This window comes from Grammomys surdaster, unplaced genomic scaffold (genome assembly GCF_004785775.1).
Source record: "Grammomys surdaster isolate TR1022 unplaced genomic scaffold, NIH_TR_1.0 243, whole genome shotgun sequence".
In the NCBI taxonomy this organism is placed as follows: Eukaryota; Metazoa; Chordata; class Mammalia; order Rodentia; family Muridae; genus Grammomys; species Grammomys surdaster.
Window position 1 is genome coordinate 5,380,678 of NW_021604688.1, and position 19,849 is coordinate 5,400,526.

General features: G+C 47.3%; 1 protein-coding gene across 1 annotated transcript in view; it reads left to right on the plus strand.

Moving 5' to 3' along the window:
- Positions 1 to 152: 152 nt before the first annotated feature.
- Positions 153 to 19,849, plus strand: part of Fhod3 (formin homology 2 domain containing 3) — a 416,588-nt gene continuing 396,891 nt past the window's right edge. The window contains exon 1 of the mRNA XM_028774845.1: positions 153 to 1,294. Coding sequence (XP_028630678.1) covers positions 1,130 to 1,294 — 165 coding nt within the window. The 5' untranslated portion in view covers positions 153 to 1,129. The remainder of the gene's footprint in view (positions 1,295 to 19,849) is intronic.

The window sequence follows — 19,849 nt, forward strand, 5'->3', positions numbered from 1 at the left end:
GAACGACTGAATATTGATTATTAGAGCAACTGAGAAGGATTAGGTATCAGCAATGTGGTCTGGGAATGGAAAAGGTGGTGAGTTCTCTTAGGAAACGTAAGGGGTCGCCCATGAGCAGCAAGGAGAATCGGGCTGTGCCGCGTGGTATTGCCACTCCTGCCTGGAGCAAGAAGGCAGGCTGTCAAGCAACAAGCCAAGTCCATGGTTATGAGGGACACAACCCCCCTGCGATTCTTCTCAGCATCTTCACCATTCCTGGATCTAACCTTTGGTTAGATCCTTCTTTCTCTGTCGCAGAAGGTCAAGTTAGAGCTTCTGGAGACCTTACTGAGGAGAGGGATAGTGATGATGGACAGGTTCAACTATAACTCTCAGGCAGCTGTCTGAGCCAGGTCTTGGGGTCGCGGAGCCTCTCCTTGCAATCTGCCAATTCTCACTGCAGGCGTCCTTGGGCTCAAGAAATGCTGCTGGGATTCCTAGCCCCCCCCTTCTCTTCCTTAGCTTCTTTCCTCTCTGGTGCAGACCTCCCTGGAGTCCTCGCCAGGGCTTAGGATCGCTATCTCCCAGTCACAGGCTTTGCTCCCTGGTCTGGGCGCCCAGGAGCAGGGAGACCGGCTCTGTCGCCTTCATCTGGGAAGGGTTGTGCTGTGCCCTGTCCCAGGGGGAACGTAGTCAGAGTACTGCCTTGTCCTCAGTCTAGTGCCAGCTCCCCAAGGCTGGTGCATCTGGAACCTGGGAGCGGGCACGCGTGTAGAAGGCTCTGCGCCGGGACGTTCCTGCGCGTTGATTGCAGCTTAGGCTCAGGGCTGCCGACGCTGCGCTAGTGGCTCTCTCATTCCTTGTCCTTGCAGCGGTCGCGAAGGTCGGGGAAGCCCGGTCCGGCGCCTGGTAAACCGAGTAGGGGAGGAGCCCGAGCGGGAGCCGGAGGAGGAGGGGGCGCAGCCCCGCCCCCGTCCCGCCCCCCGTGGCCGGAGTCCGGGCTGCAGCCCGGCGCGCCGTAGCCAGCGAGCCCGCGAGCCTGCTAGCGGCAGCAGCGGCGGCGGCAGCTTCTCCTCTGCACAGACCCGGCACCCCGGCCTGCGCGGCCCGCTGACCCAGGGGCCCGCGCCCCACCGGGCAGGGATGCATCATGGCCACGCTGGCTTGTCGCGTGCAGTTCTTGGACGACACCGATCCTTTCAACAGCACCAACTTCCCAGAGCCCAGCCGGCCACCGCTGTTCACATTCCGCGAGGACCTGGCTCTGGGCACCCAGTTGGCCGGGGTCCATCGGCTGCTGCGGGCGCCGCACAAGGTAAGAGCCGGCGGGATAGGTAGGGGGCTGGAGACTCACCCCCTGCAACTGTGCCTGTCGTGGTGGGGGCGCTGCAGAACGGCTGAACTGACCGAGGCCCGAGGGACACGCGCCCAAGGGCAGATGCCACCGAGGCTTAGGCGGAGGGGCCCGGAGCACCCTGAAGCTAGCGCACGACTCTCTCTGGCTGGCGGGAAGGACAGCTCTATGCCCCAGTGCAGATCTCTGGGCGAGAGGGGCCCAGCAGGTGCCATGCCGGCTGGAGGCGGGTTGCATTGGGATCTCCGTGGCCTCTCCGTTAGCTCGGCCTGGTGGGCGGGGTGCAGCTCAGACGCCCGGGCGATCGGCTTGGGTACCCCGCCTGGCCCCGAACCGAGCGCAGAAAGAACCCTGGGGACTGCGGGACCCGATTTTCTTGAAGAGAGCCCTGAAAGATGCCGGGGTCAGAAGCTCCTTTGGGCCTCCCAAGCACTGTGGGCGGCTGGGCGACCCTCGCGACAAAGCACGCTTTCCGGGAACGCCTCCCCCTCCTCCCTCTGGGAAGGGGCGCGCACTGCGATAGCGTTCACACTATCCCGTTTTTTTCCCCCGGGAGGAGCAGGTGGCCTCAGGAACCTTGGAGAAGCAGCCCCTGTGGGAGGAAGGGCGGGGGCGCGAGCAAGGGGCGCACAAAGCCTCGGCCCAGGAGCCCCAAGTGAGTGTCTCCTGGGAAGAATGGCGTCTCAGTCCACCCGTTAGAGTTTTCTTTTCATGTCTTTTCTTTCTTTTTTTAACCCTTTGAAGGAGGCCAGGCGTCTTGCAAAGTGATTGTAAAGAGCCAGGCATTGGAAGCTAATCATTTAGGTCTCCGGGAGAGCCCTTCCTCCCGCTTACACAGACTGACTGCACCTTGAAGGGATTCCCTCCTTGAAGCATTTTCTGCTTGGTTCCACATCAAAGTTTAGAGTTAAATAATTCCTTGCGAATCAACATGGACTAACATTTGGGAGAGAGAACTCTTAATTCCAAGAGCAAAAGTGACTTTTGAAAAATCCTTCGGCTTTCTGTTAAGATGCCCACTTGTTTTGAAAGTAAAGGAGGAGGCTGTGGAAAGGCTTGGCACTGATGTTCTCTTGATCTGAGTTGTCAGTGCTCTGTTCATCCCACCGAACTAGTAACCTGTTTTGTTTTGAATGAGGACCCTTCTCACTCCTTCCGTACTGTTGCTGAGTGGCTATCATCAGGGTTCTTAGATTCTTTCTGACTGTAAAGCACCATACCCAGTAATTTCTTGCCCCATCTCCGGCAGTGGATTCAGTTAAAAGTTTTAACAGTGTCTTCCAGTTCATGGTTATTCTATTCATCATGGTCTCAGATTACAGTGATCGTTTGTTGAAACCACAGAAGCCTCATAATTGTGGCCCTGTGACCTTGAAGTGGTCTCCTTGGATCTCAAACCCTATACACATGGGTTGACCTTTCAGGCTCCGAACTCAAGTATGTTTTTATTTTTCCATAGTCTTGATCTAGTGTTCCTGGTGGGGCAGGAAATCCTGACGCTCCTGGCTTCCCCTTGTAACCCCTACCAGAAGCAGTTGGTTCAGCAGCCTCCCTGAACTTTCTAAGGTACCCTTTGCGAAACAAACACAAGAAGAGGTTTTAGAGAAAACACTAGCTACCCAGGCTCAGTCTTAGAAATCTTTTGGCTAAAGACAGCAGCAGTATTTTCGTTTGCTTTTATACACTGAAAATCTTTGCGCTTAGGAACAGAGCAGGCAGCTCTGTTAGCCAGAGTTCCATCAAGCAGAATTCTGTGCGTGTGTTTAAGCCCACATGCATATCTTTAGTCTGCTAGTTAGTTTCCAGCAACTTTAAAAACAAGAATTGGGACAGTGTTGCATATCTCAGGCTAACCTCGAACTAGCTATGTATCCAAAGATACCCTCGAAGTTTTCATTCTCCTGTCTGTGTATCACAACTGCTGGGGTTACAGCCGTGCACCACCACAGCCTCCTTGTGGAGGGCTGGAGGCCGACAAGGCTTTGTGTGTGCTACAACACCTGAACTGGATCTCCAGCTCTTCCAGCAGACCACCTTAAAGTTGGAGGATCAACCTGTGGTAGAAAGCATGTCAGTCAGGAGCACTCAGTGTGTACTCTGTGCTCCACTGGGGCCCTAGCGCACAATCCCACTTAACACCACAGAGTTCCATCAAGTAAGACTTTTATTATCTCTTTTAGAGGCAAAGAAACAGAATCAGAGAGCAGGTAAGTAACCTGATTTGGCTGCCAGCAGTAGGGAGCTGAGAGCCTATCTAGGCCTGTGTGGCTGGACACCTCGATGCTGCTCTGCCTCAGGAGCAGCTGTGTGGGTGAGGGCAAAAGCTACATACTTCCTGGATCTTCTCATCCATTACCTTGGGAAATTCACCTAACCTTTGTGTGCCGGGCACTTGTTGGCTTAGGGGCAGGTGATGTTCCGAGAACAAGGGCTTGAGGAATTCCTGGCTTGGTACAGTTCTTAGTCAGAGATGGGAACATCATAGTCACCGTGCTGTGAGTTAGCCGCTAGAGGGGACGGGGGCTCACTGTCATTCCAGGCCCCTGACACCAGCAAGTCTTCCCAGGGTTTAGAGAAAACCTCTTCTGGGGCAGTGTTCTGAGTCACCTTTGCAAGAGGGAGAGAACTCTGGGAGGTAGAAGGGGGAAAGCATGAAGGTGGACTCACATACACACACTCCCAGTGTTCTCAGCCTTGCCCTGCAGGTCACAAGCAGAGAAGAGCATATAGGGTGTAAGCCTGCGCATCAGGAGCTCCTGCATAAAACAAACAGAAACAGATGAACAAGGCATCTGAGACTAAGGAGAGGATGGGGAATGGCTCAGTGAGAGTGCTTGCCACTTAAGTACGATCACTTGAGCTCAGTATCCCCGAACTTTAAAAAAAAAAGTTGAGTGCAGTGGTGCATGGGTGTAATCCCAGCACTGTGTGTGTGTGTGTGTGTGTGAGCAAGTGTGTGGGGTAACAGGAGGAGTGTGGGATGGTGGACACTAAAGGATCCTTGGGACTTGTTGGCTAGCCAGTCTAGCTGAATCAGTAAGTTCCAAGTTCAGTGAGAGACTTTGTCTCAAAAAATAAAGTGGGAGTGATTGAAGAAGATACCTGATATTAATCTCTGGCCTCTACATGCACACACATGCACACATATATGCACACACACATGCACATACACATGCACACATACACATGCACATACACATGCACATGTTCACACACATGTGCACCCCTCCCCCCATACACACAATGAAAAGAATCTAAGGGCATTTTCGCTCATTTGATAGACAAAACAGGAACTGTAGAGTTTTTGTGTAAAAAAAGAGTAATGACTAACAATGTGAATGTGAAAATAGCAGTTATGACTCTGCGAATAAAAATTTGAAAAGATTAACTTTATATGTATGAGTGTTTTGCTCACATGTATGTCTGTGTATTATGTGCATTCTAGAACTGGAGTTCTGGACAGTTGTGAGCTGCCATGTGGGTGCTGGGAACTGAACCCAGGTCCTCTGCAGGAGCAGCAGGGCTCTTAACCACTGAGCCAGAGTTCCAGCTCCCACAATTGTAATTTTTAATGACTGAGTAGTTTGATTTGGGCATATTTTCATTGTGTAGTCAGGGGTAGAGTGACAGGGGTGTGACAGCTATAGTGTTCTTGGTACTTGTCTGATCCAAGAACATCCTAGACCTGTATCACCTCACAAAGCTTGTGGCTACTGAGGCCAGGGACTGTGGCTACTGAGGCCAGGGACTGATGCTATTGCAAGAGAGACGTAGCATGGGAGTCACCTGGTCATATGAGTTTGAAGTCCCCAAACTAGCTTCTGACACGGATCTGTCTCAATGGAGCTCAGTGGCTCCACATTAGTGTCTAAACGTTCTCCTCCCAGGAGGCCTGTCCATACTCATACACATCTGGGCTCACCTCAAGTGTCCTCTCTTTAACCCATTCTCATGACCTCTGTCTTTGTGGCTATCTACAGAGCTTCTGGTATCCTGTCTGTAAAACAGCCAGTTGCACCCAGGATTTTGCTGCAGGCACAAGGCCTGAACACTCAGGCCTCCCTGAGCTGCTGACTCGGAATGTGTATTCACCACGATGCTTGGTAATTTCAGTACAAATTACTGCCCCAGTGCACGGGCTACAGGTGAGCTTCGTCAGGCTGAGAGTACATGGGGTTCTCACTATCTTCTGTATCTTTAGATAACTTCCTGCAGGTGACACCCGGGTGTCCCCTTTCTCTGTGTTGCACCTAGAAGCTAAGTAGTGCTAAGATAGGGTGTGCACCATGCTGATTGACAGGTGTTACTTTTAGAACACAAATCCACCGGTATTATTGTCCTAATGAATTTCCACCTTAAGCCTCTTAAGGGACACATCTGTTTGCTACATTACATTGAGATTTTTCAAAGATGAGGTCACTAGTAAACTTGGCAAGTGAGTTGTGCCTTGGCATCTTAGGACAACGCTGTTTAAGAATGTTCTATGAATGGCTACGAGTCTAAGCAGGGTTGAATCTAACCACTGTAATTAGCTCACTTGGTTGGAACCTTGCTATTGAGATCGGGATCATGGGATTGAACCCTTTATGGGTCAGCTGGCTTTGCTTCATGCATGGCCACAGACCATGTTAGTAACCCAGCCAGACATCCAGCAGGTGCTGTCATGGCTCCTTGCAAGTATCTGAGTTGGAACAGAATGACAGCCGACTTGGTGGGGGGAGGGGTTGGGGCAAGGCTCCTCTGGAATGAGTTTGTGTTGGAGACTGTCCTGTAGTTAGATGTGTCATCTATCTGTGTTCCCAGCAACTGTGGCAGGTGGACACATAAGGACCCTCCAGTGAACACATAAGGAAACTGAGGCATAGATAGGTAAGCAGGTTGTTTAAGGTCGTGCTGCTTTAAGTGAAGGAGCTGGGATTTAAGGTCAATCTTTTTTTACTCTGAAGCCTGTAGCCAACTGTGTCCATTATTAGAAAACCATCAGAGCTCGTGCTGCTGTTCCCCCACAGGGGTGGGGCACGCGCTGCTGCTGGCTGCCACTGGGCTGTGACTTACATCTCCCTGCTCTGGTGAGTCCTCCTACTGTTGATACTCTGTGGGGCCTGTGCCTTTTGTCCTTGGAGTCCAAGCTGGGTCCCTCAGCAAAACACAGGCCTGCCTTTCCCCTCCCCCACGGCACTGTGAAATGTTAGTTCTTACTGGTGGCAGCTTTAAACTGATTAACATGCCAGGTCAACTCAGGAACGCCCTTCCCCCAACCCTCTTTTCTTTTCCTTGGGTTCTCTTTAGTGATGAAACTTTCCAACCTCGTGGGACTTAGCTTTCTTCAGCCAGAGGCAGCTACTGTTCCTGGTGGCCTCCACACCTCATCTGCTCTTCCTCTGACTTCTGTGGCTGGCTTATACCCGTTTGAAAACAACTTCTATTTTTTTGGTCCATTTGTGGTGTTGGGTTTGTCATTCATACTTTTTTGGGTTGGGAAGTCAAGAGCAGTCGGAGAGTGAAGTAAAGAAGAAAGGGAGGCAAATGTTAAGTCACAGCAAAATGTTAAGCCTCACCTGTGACAGGGATGCCATCAGGAAAATGGAGGACAGTACGATTTCTCTGTCAACTAAATTTCAAAGATAAAGAGAACACTCGAAAGAAACAAAATAAGTTTGAGAGATCCACTAACCAATAAAAGGCTCTAACTGTAGGCAGAGTCAAACAAATGCATTGTGAATAAATATTTAACATTATTGAGGAAAATCCAACATGACTGGCTAGTTGGTAGTGTACATGATTAACTTTGAAAATTATATATTTACTTACTTTGTGTGGGTGTACACCTGTGTGTGCACAAGTACCACGACATGTGTAGGGAGGTCAGAGGTCAGCTTTCAAGAGTTGGCTCTCTCCTTCAACCATGTGGGTCCTTGAACTGAACCCAGGTTGGCAGATTTAGCACTAGGCATCTTTTCTGGTCCCACGAGACTAATTTTAAGGTATGAGAAAAGTATACTGCTATTATGAAATAAGAATTTGTGTTTTTCAGAGATGTGTTCTGAAATATTTACAGTCTGGATTATATAAGGACTGGAATTTGCTCCAGAATGATCTAAGACTGAGAGGCAGGTAGGTAGGTCAGTGTCCAGATGGGACCAGGTAGATCATAATTGTTAGACTGGAATATGGGGATGTGGAAAAGGATCTGATAGTATTTCTTATACTTTTGCATATTTATATCATATATATATATATATATATATATATATATATATATATATATATATGATCTCTCTGGTATCAGAGCACTGTCATTAAATTATACCGCTCCCTGAACACGTGCAGAGCATGGCCAAGTGAAGTGTTTGTCTTGCTACAGTTATATCTCAGTGTGGGGCCCCAGCTGGACCTTAATACATAGTCTTCATCTGCCTGTGCTGGTGCCGAGATTTCAGGCATGTGCCCCCATCCTTCTGATATTTATTTCCCACTCTGTCATAGTCGTCTTAGGATTTTACGAAGGCACCATTTTGTTTGTGTTTGGATTATCTTTCCAGGCTCAGTTGATCACCATGATGATGTCAGCAAGTACCTGTTCTGTCACCTGCTATTTTGGTAAAGGAAATGTTCAGGGAGGGATACGTCTGACCTCCAGGATAGACACCTGCATTTTAGCCACTAAATAAGATGTGGTTACAGCTGAAATAAAGGATGCCTTATATGAAGGCAAACCAGCTTCCCACGGCTGTCAAAGCCTGTGGCCTGCCTGCTGGCCATAGCGGGACTTGGTTTCAAATGAGCCAATACTGGTGCTCTAGACATTTCTTAATCCAATCAGGTTAGCCTTCTAACTTTACCACCACGCTAAAGATGTTTCTGGATTGAATGGGTGGAACTGACAGGTTTAAAGCACATGGAGTGCCCTGAGAGGTGTGTTCCTGGAATACTGGAGGAGGAGGGTCCTTCTGACCAAACCAGGGTCATGCATAGCCCTGTAGCTACTCACTAGTCCTGGTTTTGAGTGAGGGAGTTTTCTCTGCTGTACCGTAATCACCTGTGAACTTGTTTTAGCTATGACTTAAGGCCATCTTTTCCAGTGCTGAGTTTGTTACAAGGGTGAGTCCAGTGTCAGTGGAACAACCCGTGACTCATACACATGAGCATTCAGCTGCATTGGCTTTGAGACAACTGACACAATTTTTTTCCTTCTCTCCTCTTCCTTCTCCATTTCTCTTTTTTTTCTCCACTGTTCTTAAATGATGGCAAAGTATAATTAATAGTACTGCACCCTGAACAATCTAGCATTTATCCCTTGTGAACAGTGACAGACTCCTCTGGGGGGAGTCATTGCCACATGGCAGTTTGAAGGGCAGGGGGTGGATGGTGTAGGGAAACAGTGTGGAGGTGTGATGGCTTACTTAGATTGTCCATTTGATTGGATTATGGAACACCTGAGGGATTAGTGGATCCTACAAGTGAGGACATTTCCAGAGAGAATTAAGTGATGGAGGATGTGGTCAGCAACATCCCATGGTGGGGTATTGGAGTGGACTGAACAGACAGAGAAATCCAGATGAGAACCAGCATGTTTCTGCTCCCAGTCTGCAAAGATGAGAGCCAGCAGTCCATGCTCCTGCTGCTGCCACCGAAGAGCAGACAGATCCTGCTGCCATGCCGTCCCTGCTATGATGGACTGAGTACAAGATAACCCTTTCCCTTTCCATAGCTTCTTGCCAGGTGTTTGTCTGCAACACTGGAAAAAGCAACTAATGTAGAGGGTTGAGAGGGTGTGGCATACCCATGCCAGTGAGAATGGAGCACACTGTCAACCTAGCCTCAGCACCGGTCACTTCTGCAGACTTGGGATGGGCTTCTGGCTCCCACTGTCTTGTCTTTCTGTACTATCTGATGACAACTCTGTTCTGTGTGGTCTTTTGTGTTAAGTCTTGATGTCTGACAAGGTGGAGGTTTCCTCCTGGCCTTGGAGCAGTCATGAGTAGGCAAAGAAAAAAAGGCTAGAGACAATCAGATATGTTCCATGAACCAGCAGCCAACACAAGGGCTTATATGGCCATCTCCTAAGGAAAGAGGTATTTAAAAATGATGGTCATGGTACTTCCTTTCTCTGCATCCAGAAGCCCTTTGTTATTCAAGGTAGACTCCAAAGGCCTTTAATGGTCAGTCCACTGCTTCAAGGGGTTGAGTATTATTTTTTCTCATGTGTGTGTGTGCGAGTGTGTGCATGAGTGTGTGTGCATGTGTGTTATGTATGCCTGCACATGCTTTGTACCCTGTAGCATCCTTATACTACAGTTCTACACGGCTGTGAATTTGAATCGTGTTTGTGAACTCAGGGTGATGTGTTTGGAGAGGGGTTATCCTGGCCAAGTTAGAGTTCTTGAGAGAAGAATCAAGGGGGGATTCAGTCCTATACAACAAGTAAGATACAGAGTGGACATGTGTCTAGGTTTGGAGAGAATAGAAAACTGTACTGAAAAATTTGCCAGTCACTGTTCTTATCACCCAAGGGGACTGTTCCTAACACTTTAACATCTCACTATAACTTGAATGTCCATGAACATAAAGTATAAAAATAGAACTGAGCATGTGCTAAGTCATCAGATATTTTTTAGGCACATACTCTTTAATGTCATCATGGTAACCTAGTCTGTTCCTGGACCACGTAATGCTTCCTCCCAAACCATAAGGGAAAGCGCTCCACTTCCTGTAATGATTAACTCACCCCCAAGCCTGTGCATGCATGCATGAACCATCGAATATGTAGGTAGTTGGCAATAAAGAAATAACAAGTAATTTTATAACATATTTACTTATAGAAGAAAACAAATATATATGCTTGAATCTGTTTATTTCCTTAATTAAATCCCTAGATGTTTAACTGTCAAGTTGAAGGAGCAAGGTCTCATCTTTGAGGGAGGAAATTTCTGCAGTTTAGGCAATGGAGGTGGTTGGAAAAGTGGTCTCTGAGTCAGGATAAAGATGGTAGAGGGATGGGCAAGCTGAGAGGCTCAGGAACAGATTGACCTCCTTTGCTCCCAGCTGTTGTGTCACCTCTGAGAATGATACAGAATGACTGATAGAAGCCTGAACAAATGATATGTGTGTAACTCCACTGCTCTCCCCTATTCAAAGGACACCATTGTGCCAGGTGGTCTTCTCAGCTGTGCAAGGACACTCTCTGACAAGGACTCTCTAGTTCTTACTGTGGTCAGTGTTGATGTCTCCCACCAAGGTCTAAAGTTCAGCAGAAAGACACATATCTGAACTCCTTTCATTAGAGTCCTGAGGTTCTGATATGTAATTGGCTCTAGTAAGTGTTTTTAATATTTGAAAGAATAATATTGAATGGGAACAATTATACATATAAAATGCTTGTACTCATGGTAGGTCCGTGAAGATATCTTCATGAGCTTACATTCTCAGACCACTGTCGGGCCTCTAATCTACCAACACGATTACTGTATGTTATGACTTCTCAAACTGAAGGTGAGTGTGGCAGAAGCAAGTTCTCCACACTGGATCTATGCCAAGTCCTCAGACAAGCAAGTCCCACTTACACAGAAGGGTCAGGTTGGCGAGGCAAGGCCACATGACCCTGCAGGTGTTTTCTGTTGCATTTGGGCGGGTATTCTCACTACCATAGAGACCCATTCAATGCTGTGTGTCTCTTCAGAACTCTACTGTCTATGAATATAAAATTACACATCTGAAGGCATGTCATTTTCAGTGACGACATGATAACCCATGCACATGTCACAACAGTGGAACTGCCCAATGGCTTTCCTCTTTCACTCCAAGACTCTCATGCAGGGAACTTTGCATGGAGGACATTTGGAAGCCTACCTGGCAACTGCTCTAGGCTCAGGTCAGGAGTTCTGTGATGAAAGAGAACATCAGGTTCTGTGATGAAGCCTCCTGTCCAAATGGGTAAGCATCACTTCTTTTATTTTTTTTAATTTATTCTTCTCTCATATAACACATTGAGATCTCAGCTTCCCCTTCTCCTCTCCTACATAGGGAATCCCCTGTCTTCCCCGGGAAAGAGTAGGACTCACAGAAGCATCAACAGAGCATACAACAAGATACAATAAGACCAGGCATAACCCCTACTTCAGGGTCGGGATCAAGTGAGGAAAAGGATCCCAAAAGCAGATAAAAAAGTCAGAGACATCCTCACAATCAGTGTCAGTAGTCTCCCCAAAACACCAAGCCAACAACCCTAACATATGCAGTGGCTCTGTGATTATTGCTTCAGTTGCTGTGAACCCCCACGAGACCCACTTAGTTGATTCCTTGGCCTGGAAACAACACTTCTTTAAGCCAGGTTGTCCTCATTGTTTTGGTCCTGAACACTGGGTCACATTGCTGCCTATGGTGAGTGTTAGAGAGGGAGAGGACCACTGGGTGTTTGTTTAAGTTATAAGGGAGCCCCCATCCCCAGGCCATTGTAACTATAGCAACTGTGATTAGTGGATTCGGAGAGGCCCCTGCCATGGAGCCTAACTATTCTTTCTATACCTGTATATTTCAGTATACTATTTATTTATTTATTTATTTATTTATTTATTTATTTATTTATTTATTTTATTGAGACAGGCTCTCATATGTCTAAGACTGGCCTTGAACTCACTATGTAACCAAAGATGGCACTAAACTCTTGGTCCCCCTGCCTCTACCTCATAAACCACTGGGAGCTTAGGCATGGACCACAATGCCCAGTTCTTACACTTGGATATTTTGACCTTTGTTAACCACAGAGCTGTGGGTAGGATTTTGTTACCAGTGATAGCAGTCATTTTCAGGAGCACCAGCCTTTGGGGAATTTCCTTCTTTGTTAGATCCTAGTAGCAACCTGCAGGCATCCTCAGGCTGACTTCCGACAGTAGCTTCTGTAAACCTTCCAGAATCCAGCAATACCCAGGTGGGTGCCCTGTAGGCAGCTGGGGCCTGCAGTTGGGACAGCTTGGTCAGTCTTCCTGTGCATCCTCTAAGCGTATCCACGTTTGTCAAGGAGTGGGAGAGGAGAGCTGTTGGACAGTCCTCCCCAGAACAATAGAGAAGTGAGTGGGTTTTTTTTCTCCTTCTTTCTCTCTTTCTGTTTTCTTTTCGTTCCCAGAACTGGGTGCATTTTTGTGGACAATGACTCATCACTGAGTATGCCAGTAATAGAACCATGGCATGTCTGCACAGTTTATAAGGCACTGGGGCATGGGTTAGCCTGGCTGGTCCCTACACAACTCTTAAAACAGGCAACATGGTACATTTAGGCCTCCGATCCAGAGACAAGAGAACTACAGTCCAGCGCCATTTGTGACTGATGCATGCAAACAGCCCCTCATAGGAAACACTCCCTCAAAGGCAATGGCCTCTTAGAGAAAGTGTCTCATAGAAAATGGTCCCTTGTAGGATACAGCTTCTCAAAGGAAACACCCAATCACACAAAAACTTACAGAAAATGGCCCCTTACAGGAAACAGCTCCTCACAGGAAACACCTCTCTTACAACCTCTCACAAGAAATGGCCTCTTATAAGAAATGGCCCCTCACAGGAAATGGCCCCACACAGGAAACAGCCCCCCTCACAGGAAACAGCCCCTCACAGAAATGGACCCTTACAGAAAACAGCCACTCAAAACAGTCTCTCACAGGAAACAGCCCCTCACAGAAATAGCCTGTCATAGGAAACAGTTTCTCAAGGAAATGACCTCTTATGAGGCAATGAAACTTGAACTTGGCCTGTTCTGTCCTTTATGTCTTTCTGATGAGAAAACTCCATCACAGTCTTTCGAGATAAGGGTGAAAGAAGTCGACACCCAGAGAAGTATGCATAGGGAAGATAATGGGGGACACATTTAAGCTGAATTTACTGAATATTATATGCCAGAAGGTGGTGATGATTTTTCCCATGGGCTGTAGGATGTGTTGAAGTTGGAAGCTTTCTTTCGTCAGCTCTGCTGACCTTTGGGGTATCACATTCTTACATTTATTATGAGTTTTGGTCAGGGAGACAAGTCACCGGCATAATAAAAAATGGCATCCTGAGTGAAGAAGAAGGCAGGCCTCCAGGGTTACAGCCATGTCAGGCTTGAGGAAAACTCATGCAGACTGCATGGTCCTGAAAGTCTCTGGGATTGAGGTGAGGTTCGAGTAAGGAAACGAAGACTGGATGGTGCCCCTTGCAGGTGAGATGGATGCAGATAAAGCCTGGGGGTCAGGATCAGGCCTGGTGGCTCCAGGGAAATGAGGACAACCCACTTGGAGGGAGCGGCCCCCAGCACTGGACTGTGAGAGGACCGTGAGGGCTTGAGTGGAGAGCTGTGCAGATTGTCAGTACAAAACAATCTCAAATGTCTCTTTCATTCCATCCAATAGACACACAGTGGAAAAAGGAAGGGAGGAGAAAAACAGCAAGGTGGGAAGAAAATTAGTACAAGGAGCAAGTGAAGGAAAGAGAAGAGGGGAAGCTGGAAGGATAGAAAGTCACTAAAAGGCTACATGGCAAAGCAACATGGGGAGAGAGAGAGAGAGAGAGAGAGAGAGAGAGAGAGAGAGAGAGAGAGAGAGAGAGAGATATGCCTTAGGGTGGGGTTCTTGCTGTCCATGGGTGGGGCTGCTTCTGTTTCTTAGTAAGTTGATTGTTCAGATATTAGCTAGTGAGGACCCCTTTCTAGGGGTTCTCCTTCTTCATCTCCTGTGTCAAATTCTCAGGAGAGCAACAAGGAGCAGCATGGAGGAGTATTAAAATGACAGTGGCTCCTCTACATCTGATAGGCTGTGTGCCCTATGCCCACTACTGCTCCACCCACCATTATAGGCTCTGGGGATTGAGCCCAAGGTCTCACACATGTTAGGCAAGTGCTCTACCACTAAGCAACAGCCCCACTCCTTTATGTTTATCCTCCTTCGATGCGTCTAACATACCCATGTGACTTCCAGTCCCAGATGCGAGCTATGGCAGGCTATGTACATTCTCCTGTGACCACAAATATTGCAGCAGATCTAGTCTCCCTGTGTGTTCCTGTCCCCTCCACCATGCTTCTACAGCCAGCACAGGCCCTGACAATGAGTGCAGTGGTGAAGCAGACCCTTCAGGTGCCGCCCCATCCCATGTGACTATTTCTGGGTCCTCCCATGCTCTGCTCTTCTCACAGAGAAGCTCCTCCCCTTCTGTCATTCCTCTCTGCCTCCCTCTTGGATACTCTCTATAGCATTTATGGGGCCTACAGCCTCTTTCATACAGACAAGCTCTGGGTCCAGCCTTCCATCTTTCTCCCACAGCATCTTAGGCCTTCCTTATTTACACTCTACTGTCTTCTCTTGGGGCCCTTGTTCCATCCAGTGTCTGTGTTCATTATTGCGGTGTGTTTCCTTTTGCTAATATATTCGTCTTTCAGCCCAATAGACACTTTCCTGCCTTGACCTTAGCGTTTTAATAGCACTTGCCAATTTTGTTCAGTTTCATCTATTTCTTTTTTAATCCTTCTGCCCTTTCTGCTCTTTGGATGTTGACCTTCTTCAGGGTCCTGTCAGGATACCCAGTTTTTGTATAGTCCACTCATTTCTGGAAGGCTTCAAGGGCTTTCTGATGACCAGAGCTCATCTCTGATCCATGTCTCTTTCTGGGCCTGGAAACCAATACTCAGCTGTTCTTTGAGCAACTCTTCTTAGACATCCTGCAGATGCTTGAATACACAGTATGTCTAAATCAGACCTTCCTTTTCTGTAACATGTGCTGCGTTGGTGAATAGCATTATCAGCAAGTTGTCCAGACCAAGAGTCTCTCTCTGGTTCTCTCCCTATCAGTCCTTACATTCTGTTGTTCCCACTGTGTCTTGGAATCCTTCTCCTCTCTGTTTCATGTGGAGTTGTACACATGAAGAAAATGCTCAATGTTCATTAGGTGACAAAAAACAAGATATATGGGGCTGGAGAGATGGCTCAGTGGTTAAGAGCACTGACTGCTCTTCCAGAGGTCCTGAGTTCAATTCCCAGCTACCACATGGTGGCTCACAACCATCTGTAATGAGATCTAATGCCTTCTCTGGTGTGTCTGAAGACATTGACAGTGTACTAACATACATAAAATAAATAAATCTTAAAATCACCCAAAACAGACAAGCAAGATATACTATTTGAGAAAAGGTTCAATCATAGGAGGGCTGCTCAGACAATATGGGACTTGTGTTTGTTCTGCTGTGGATATAAATAATGAAAAATGTTGTTTCTCTAGGTGATTAGTTTTATTATCTCCGATCATTTCTTGGGTTAGGAATTTTCCAGGTGCTCACTGGTCTTCTGACCTCAGGGTCTCTCAGGGATTTGCTTCCAGGTAGTGCCTGGCCTGGGTTCCTCTCAGAAAGTGTTTCATTCCTAGTCCTTGTGCTGGGGCTGGGGAGATGTGAGTAGGCAGTCTCTCTGTCTCTGTGGTGTGTCTACTGGGTCTCCTTAGCATAATGGCTTCTGGGAGCTAGAGTTCTTGTACATCAGTTTGAGGCTCCATGATTACCAGAACCAGAGGAATGCCAGTTAATGTCACTCATTAGATGCCCATCACTAAGGCTGGCATTGTTCAAGGGCAGAGAATCAAACATCATGGTTTTGTAGGAGAGATGCTGAGGAGCTCACAAACTTTTAAACAGTGTGAAATTCAGCTGTATTTTGGTGTATAGCTCTGTGAGTTTTAACATACCAGAGGCTTTTGTAACTAACAAGATATGGGACAATTCCAGAGGTGCATTCACTTGTGGTCATGTACCCTTCTTATCTCCATATCCCTAGTGACCACTGATCTCTCCTGAGCGTTTTTTTCCAGAACTTCACATGAGTAGAGTCATTCTGTTTGTAATCTTTTGAAACTGGCTTCTTTACTCTGTATAACACACTTAAGAGCCATCTGAGTTGTTGGGTGCAATTACAATCCATTTCTTCTTAATCAACGAGTCCATATATGGTTCTGTCATAATCTGTGCATCAATTTGCTCATTGAAGGATATTTATATTTTGTAGAGATTTTGTGTGAACCCACATGCTCTCTCTCTCTCTCTCTTTCTCTCTCTCTCTCTGTCTCTGGCTTAGGGCCAAAGGAGCCTTGCCTGACTCTCTTTGTAGACAGGTATCCTTAGGAGAAATTGTTAACCGAGTCTTTGGACTTCAGAGTCTAAGTACCTTTTGAAGCTCTGCCTAGAAACCACAGTTCATAGCTGCTTGACTATTCTTTTCATTAAATCTTCAGAGGACTTCCTGTGGATGAGTCACAAGATAAAGTTCTGGTGCTCCCTCGTGGCTTTGTCAGTTTGAGCTATGGCATTACCTAGCACTTATGTATACTCATAGCTCTGCAGAGGGACAGTGTCCATGACTGAGCTTTGAGGAGGACTATTTCTCAACTCCTAGAGTACATAGAGCTCCAGAATTTCATTAGTTATTAAAATACAGTCAGCCCTTTGTATTGCAGGTGTTGTATATAAGGATTCAACCAAGTGTGGATCCAGAATATTTGAGGAAGAATCTTCTCTGTACTATACTGAGCAGTGGCTTATTGGTGGGTATTCCCTCAACAATGCAGTACAATGATATTTATAGAACACTTATGAGGCATTAGGTAGTATATGCATTATAGAGAGATGACTTCCAGTGTGTGAGAGGATACTTACATGCATCTTCTCGTATGCAAACACTATGCTGTTTATAAGATGGTTGGGGTGTCCTGAAGCTACAGACACTGAAGGGCTAAGCTATCATTAAACAAAGCATCCAGAACAGTGGCGATTTTTCAGTTGTGTATCAAGATGAAACGAGAAGCAACAGAGATATGTAGCCTGCTAGATGTGGTTCTTGGCCTCCTTCCTTGGCCACCCAAGAATTCTGGATCTGCCACTTATGGCCAGACGTTACTTAAACAAATCACCCTTAGCCTAAGCCTCTAGTTGCCTTGTTTACACAGTGTGTAGATACTTGCACCTGCTTTCTTTATGGGTAGAGGTGAGGGGCTTTTGCAGAAGACGTGAGGGTTAAGGTGAATTTGGAGAGCCTGGCTGGCCTGAGAAATTTGAACTTTGCTTGTAATATTGGTTTGTGAACAGCTGTTTGGTTAAAGGCCTCATTTCACATCAGCCATGGGGAAGGACTTAGATAAAACCCAGAACCTCTGTGCTCAAATGCCCAACCCCATCCCATTGGTTCCTCTGGTAGCCTGAGAATATGGGCAAATCCCCCGCTCCTCCCCACATTTGTGTCCCAGCAGGTCCCAGGAATGCTTTCTGCTCTCAATCTGGCTAACTAGTGATCATGATAGCCCAGACTTTGGATATCATGATTGAGAGTCCTAATTGAGTATCCATGCCTTGCTGGGAAGGCCCTGTTCCATCCTTTTCCTAGAACTGACAGGGGGATTCGGAAGTGGCTCTCTCCACCATTGCAGCTTCTGCATGCATCTTGCTAGGCCTACTCAGCCAGAGTAATGCCTCAGCTAATCTTGGGAGCGTCTTACAGAGGGTAGGGAGGGACTGGCTCCAGGCCTGAGGTTTCTTTGTGTCTCAGAGCTCTGGTGTCTTTAAGCCTATTTGGTTCCTTCACATTTTCAGAGAGCCATTTCTTTCATTAAATAAACAAAACAAAACAAAACAAAACAAAACAAAACAAAACAAAACAACTTCTCAGCCTACTGGTCCTTGTAGAAGAGCATGTTGGGCTCTTAATAGTGAACAGATACAGCTCTGTAATGTCTAAACAGTTTAAATTTCATTATTTAGCATAGTGTTTATCTGGGGACCAGAGTTTGTCAAAGCTGGGGCACCTTGTGAGGGGCAGGGCTTCTGACTAGGCTCCCAAGGAACCCAGAGCATCAGCTGAATTCTAGGATGGGTCCAGAGTAGAAGAGGCTCCTTTGCAGCCGAGTCAGGGAGACCAAAAGTCTGTCTGATGGGAGAGGGGTCATGAAGTTGTGTGTTTACATCCCAAAGCATGTATTGGTCACACACGTGTCTTTAGGGTCTCTGATTAGGGCTCAGAGTAATTAGTGTCTTGGAACGGAGATTGATAAGGCTAAGCACACAGGCCCCACCCTGAGGATCGAGCCATTCCTGGGTCTGTTCCTTTTAGGGTCTGCACTTTTTTTTTTTTTTTTTTTTTGGCAAGGGCCCCGATCTCTTTGGAGATTGGCCACTGCCTCTGGCTGAGAAGCAGCATGATGTCCCCAGTGCACCTTGCTCCTGAAGCTGGATAATTAGCAAATTAGCAGTGTGGTTCACTTATCTGCCACTGAGCACAGGCCTTGTTCCTAAGTCCTCAGAGCTCTGGAGAAGCAGCAGTGAGCACAACAAGTAGGGACCTTCAGGGGGCTTCTGGTCTAGGGGGAGAGTTGCAGAGGCCAGAGAACCAGGGTATGAGTGTGTGGTGAGCAGTAGATGTCTAAGCAGGGGGAGGGGGGCTGGTGTCTGGTGCCACCTGTGCAGACTCTGACACTGCTGGGATGTGCTACACAGGGCATATGTGAGCTTTCAACACCTCCTGCTACTGGAGCACCTAGGAGATGACAACAAAGCCAGTGACAGAGCCTCTTATCTTCAGGACACTGTCTCTTGATGGCATTCGAGAGTGAGTTTGTCAGCTTTCTGTATTTGAGTTCTTATGTTTCGTGGCTGGAACCTATTATGTGTGGGTTTCTCCTACTCCCTTCCTTGCTGACAACCTGGGTGCTAGGCTATTGCAGCAGATGATGGGGTCCTCTGGGTTGGCAATGAGAATTTGGTGGAGGGGAGATTATGAGCAGGTGTCAAGGTCCTGAGGTTAGGCTTGAAGAAGGATAGTAGAGCTTGGTAGCTTGGACCTTGACATCAAAAGAGCAACCAGGTTTCGGGAGGCCTGGAGATGTGGACATGAAGCATGGAGAAGTTAGTCGTTCACTTGTATGGCATAGGAGCTTGTATAGGGCATCCTGATGTGCTCTGGACCGTGTCCCCCAAGGCAGACAGGGCTGAGGCATCCCACAACATAACTACATTTTGTGACGAAAGCATGCAATTTAAAGCCTCCTGTAAATCTGCAGTCTTGACTTGCATGCACCCACCCAGTGGGGTCTTTTAAGGAAAAGAAACGTGAGCATGAGGTTAGTAAATCAGCTCCCCCTTGCCATCTGCTTTTCTTTCTCTTACCAACTCCTTTTGTAGCTGGAGTAGGTTATGTGCAGGTGAGGTCTGTGTTGGGTTGAGTTGGAGCAGGAAGGTGGGCTGGTGAGAAGACCTTCTTTGCTTTGTCTCCTGGTCTGTCTGGTGCTACTATAATAAAATACCTGACATTGGGTTATTGACTGTAAGGAGACATTTATTGGTTCACCTTTCTGAAGGCCAAGAAGTCAAAGATTGGTGACGGCAACTAACGGGAATCCTCCTGTTGCTCCACGGTGAAAAGCAAGGTATGGGAGGGTGGGAGGGCTACCATCTTTCTATAAGCTATCTACTCTCTCCAGGAATGGCATCCATTTGTTTCATGGAGCCCTTAGTGAGTATGTATA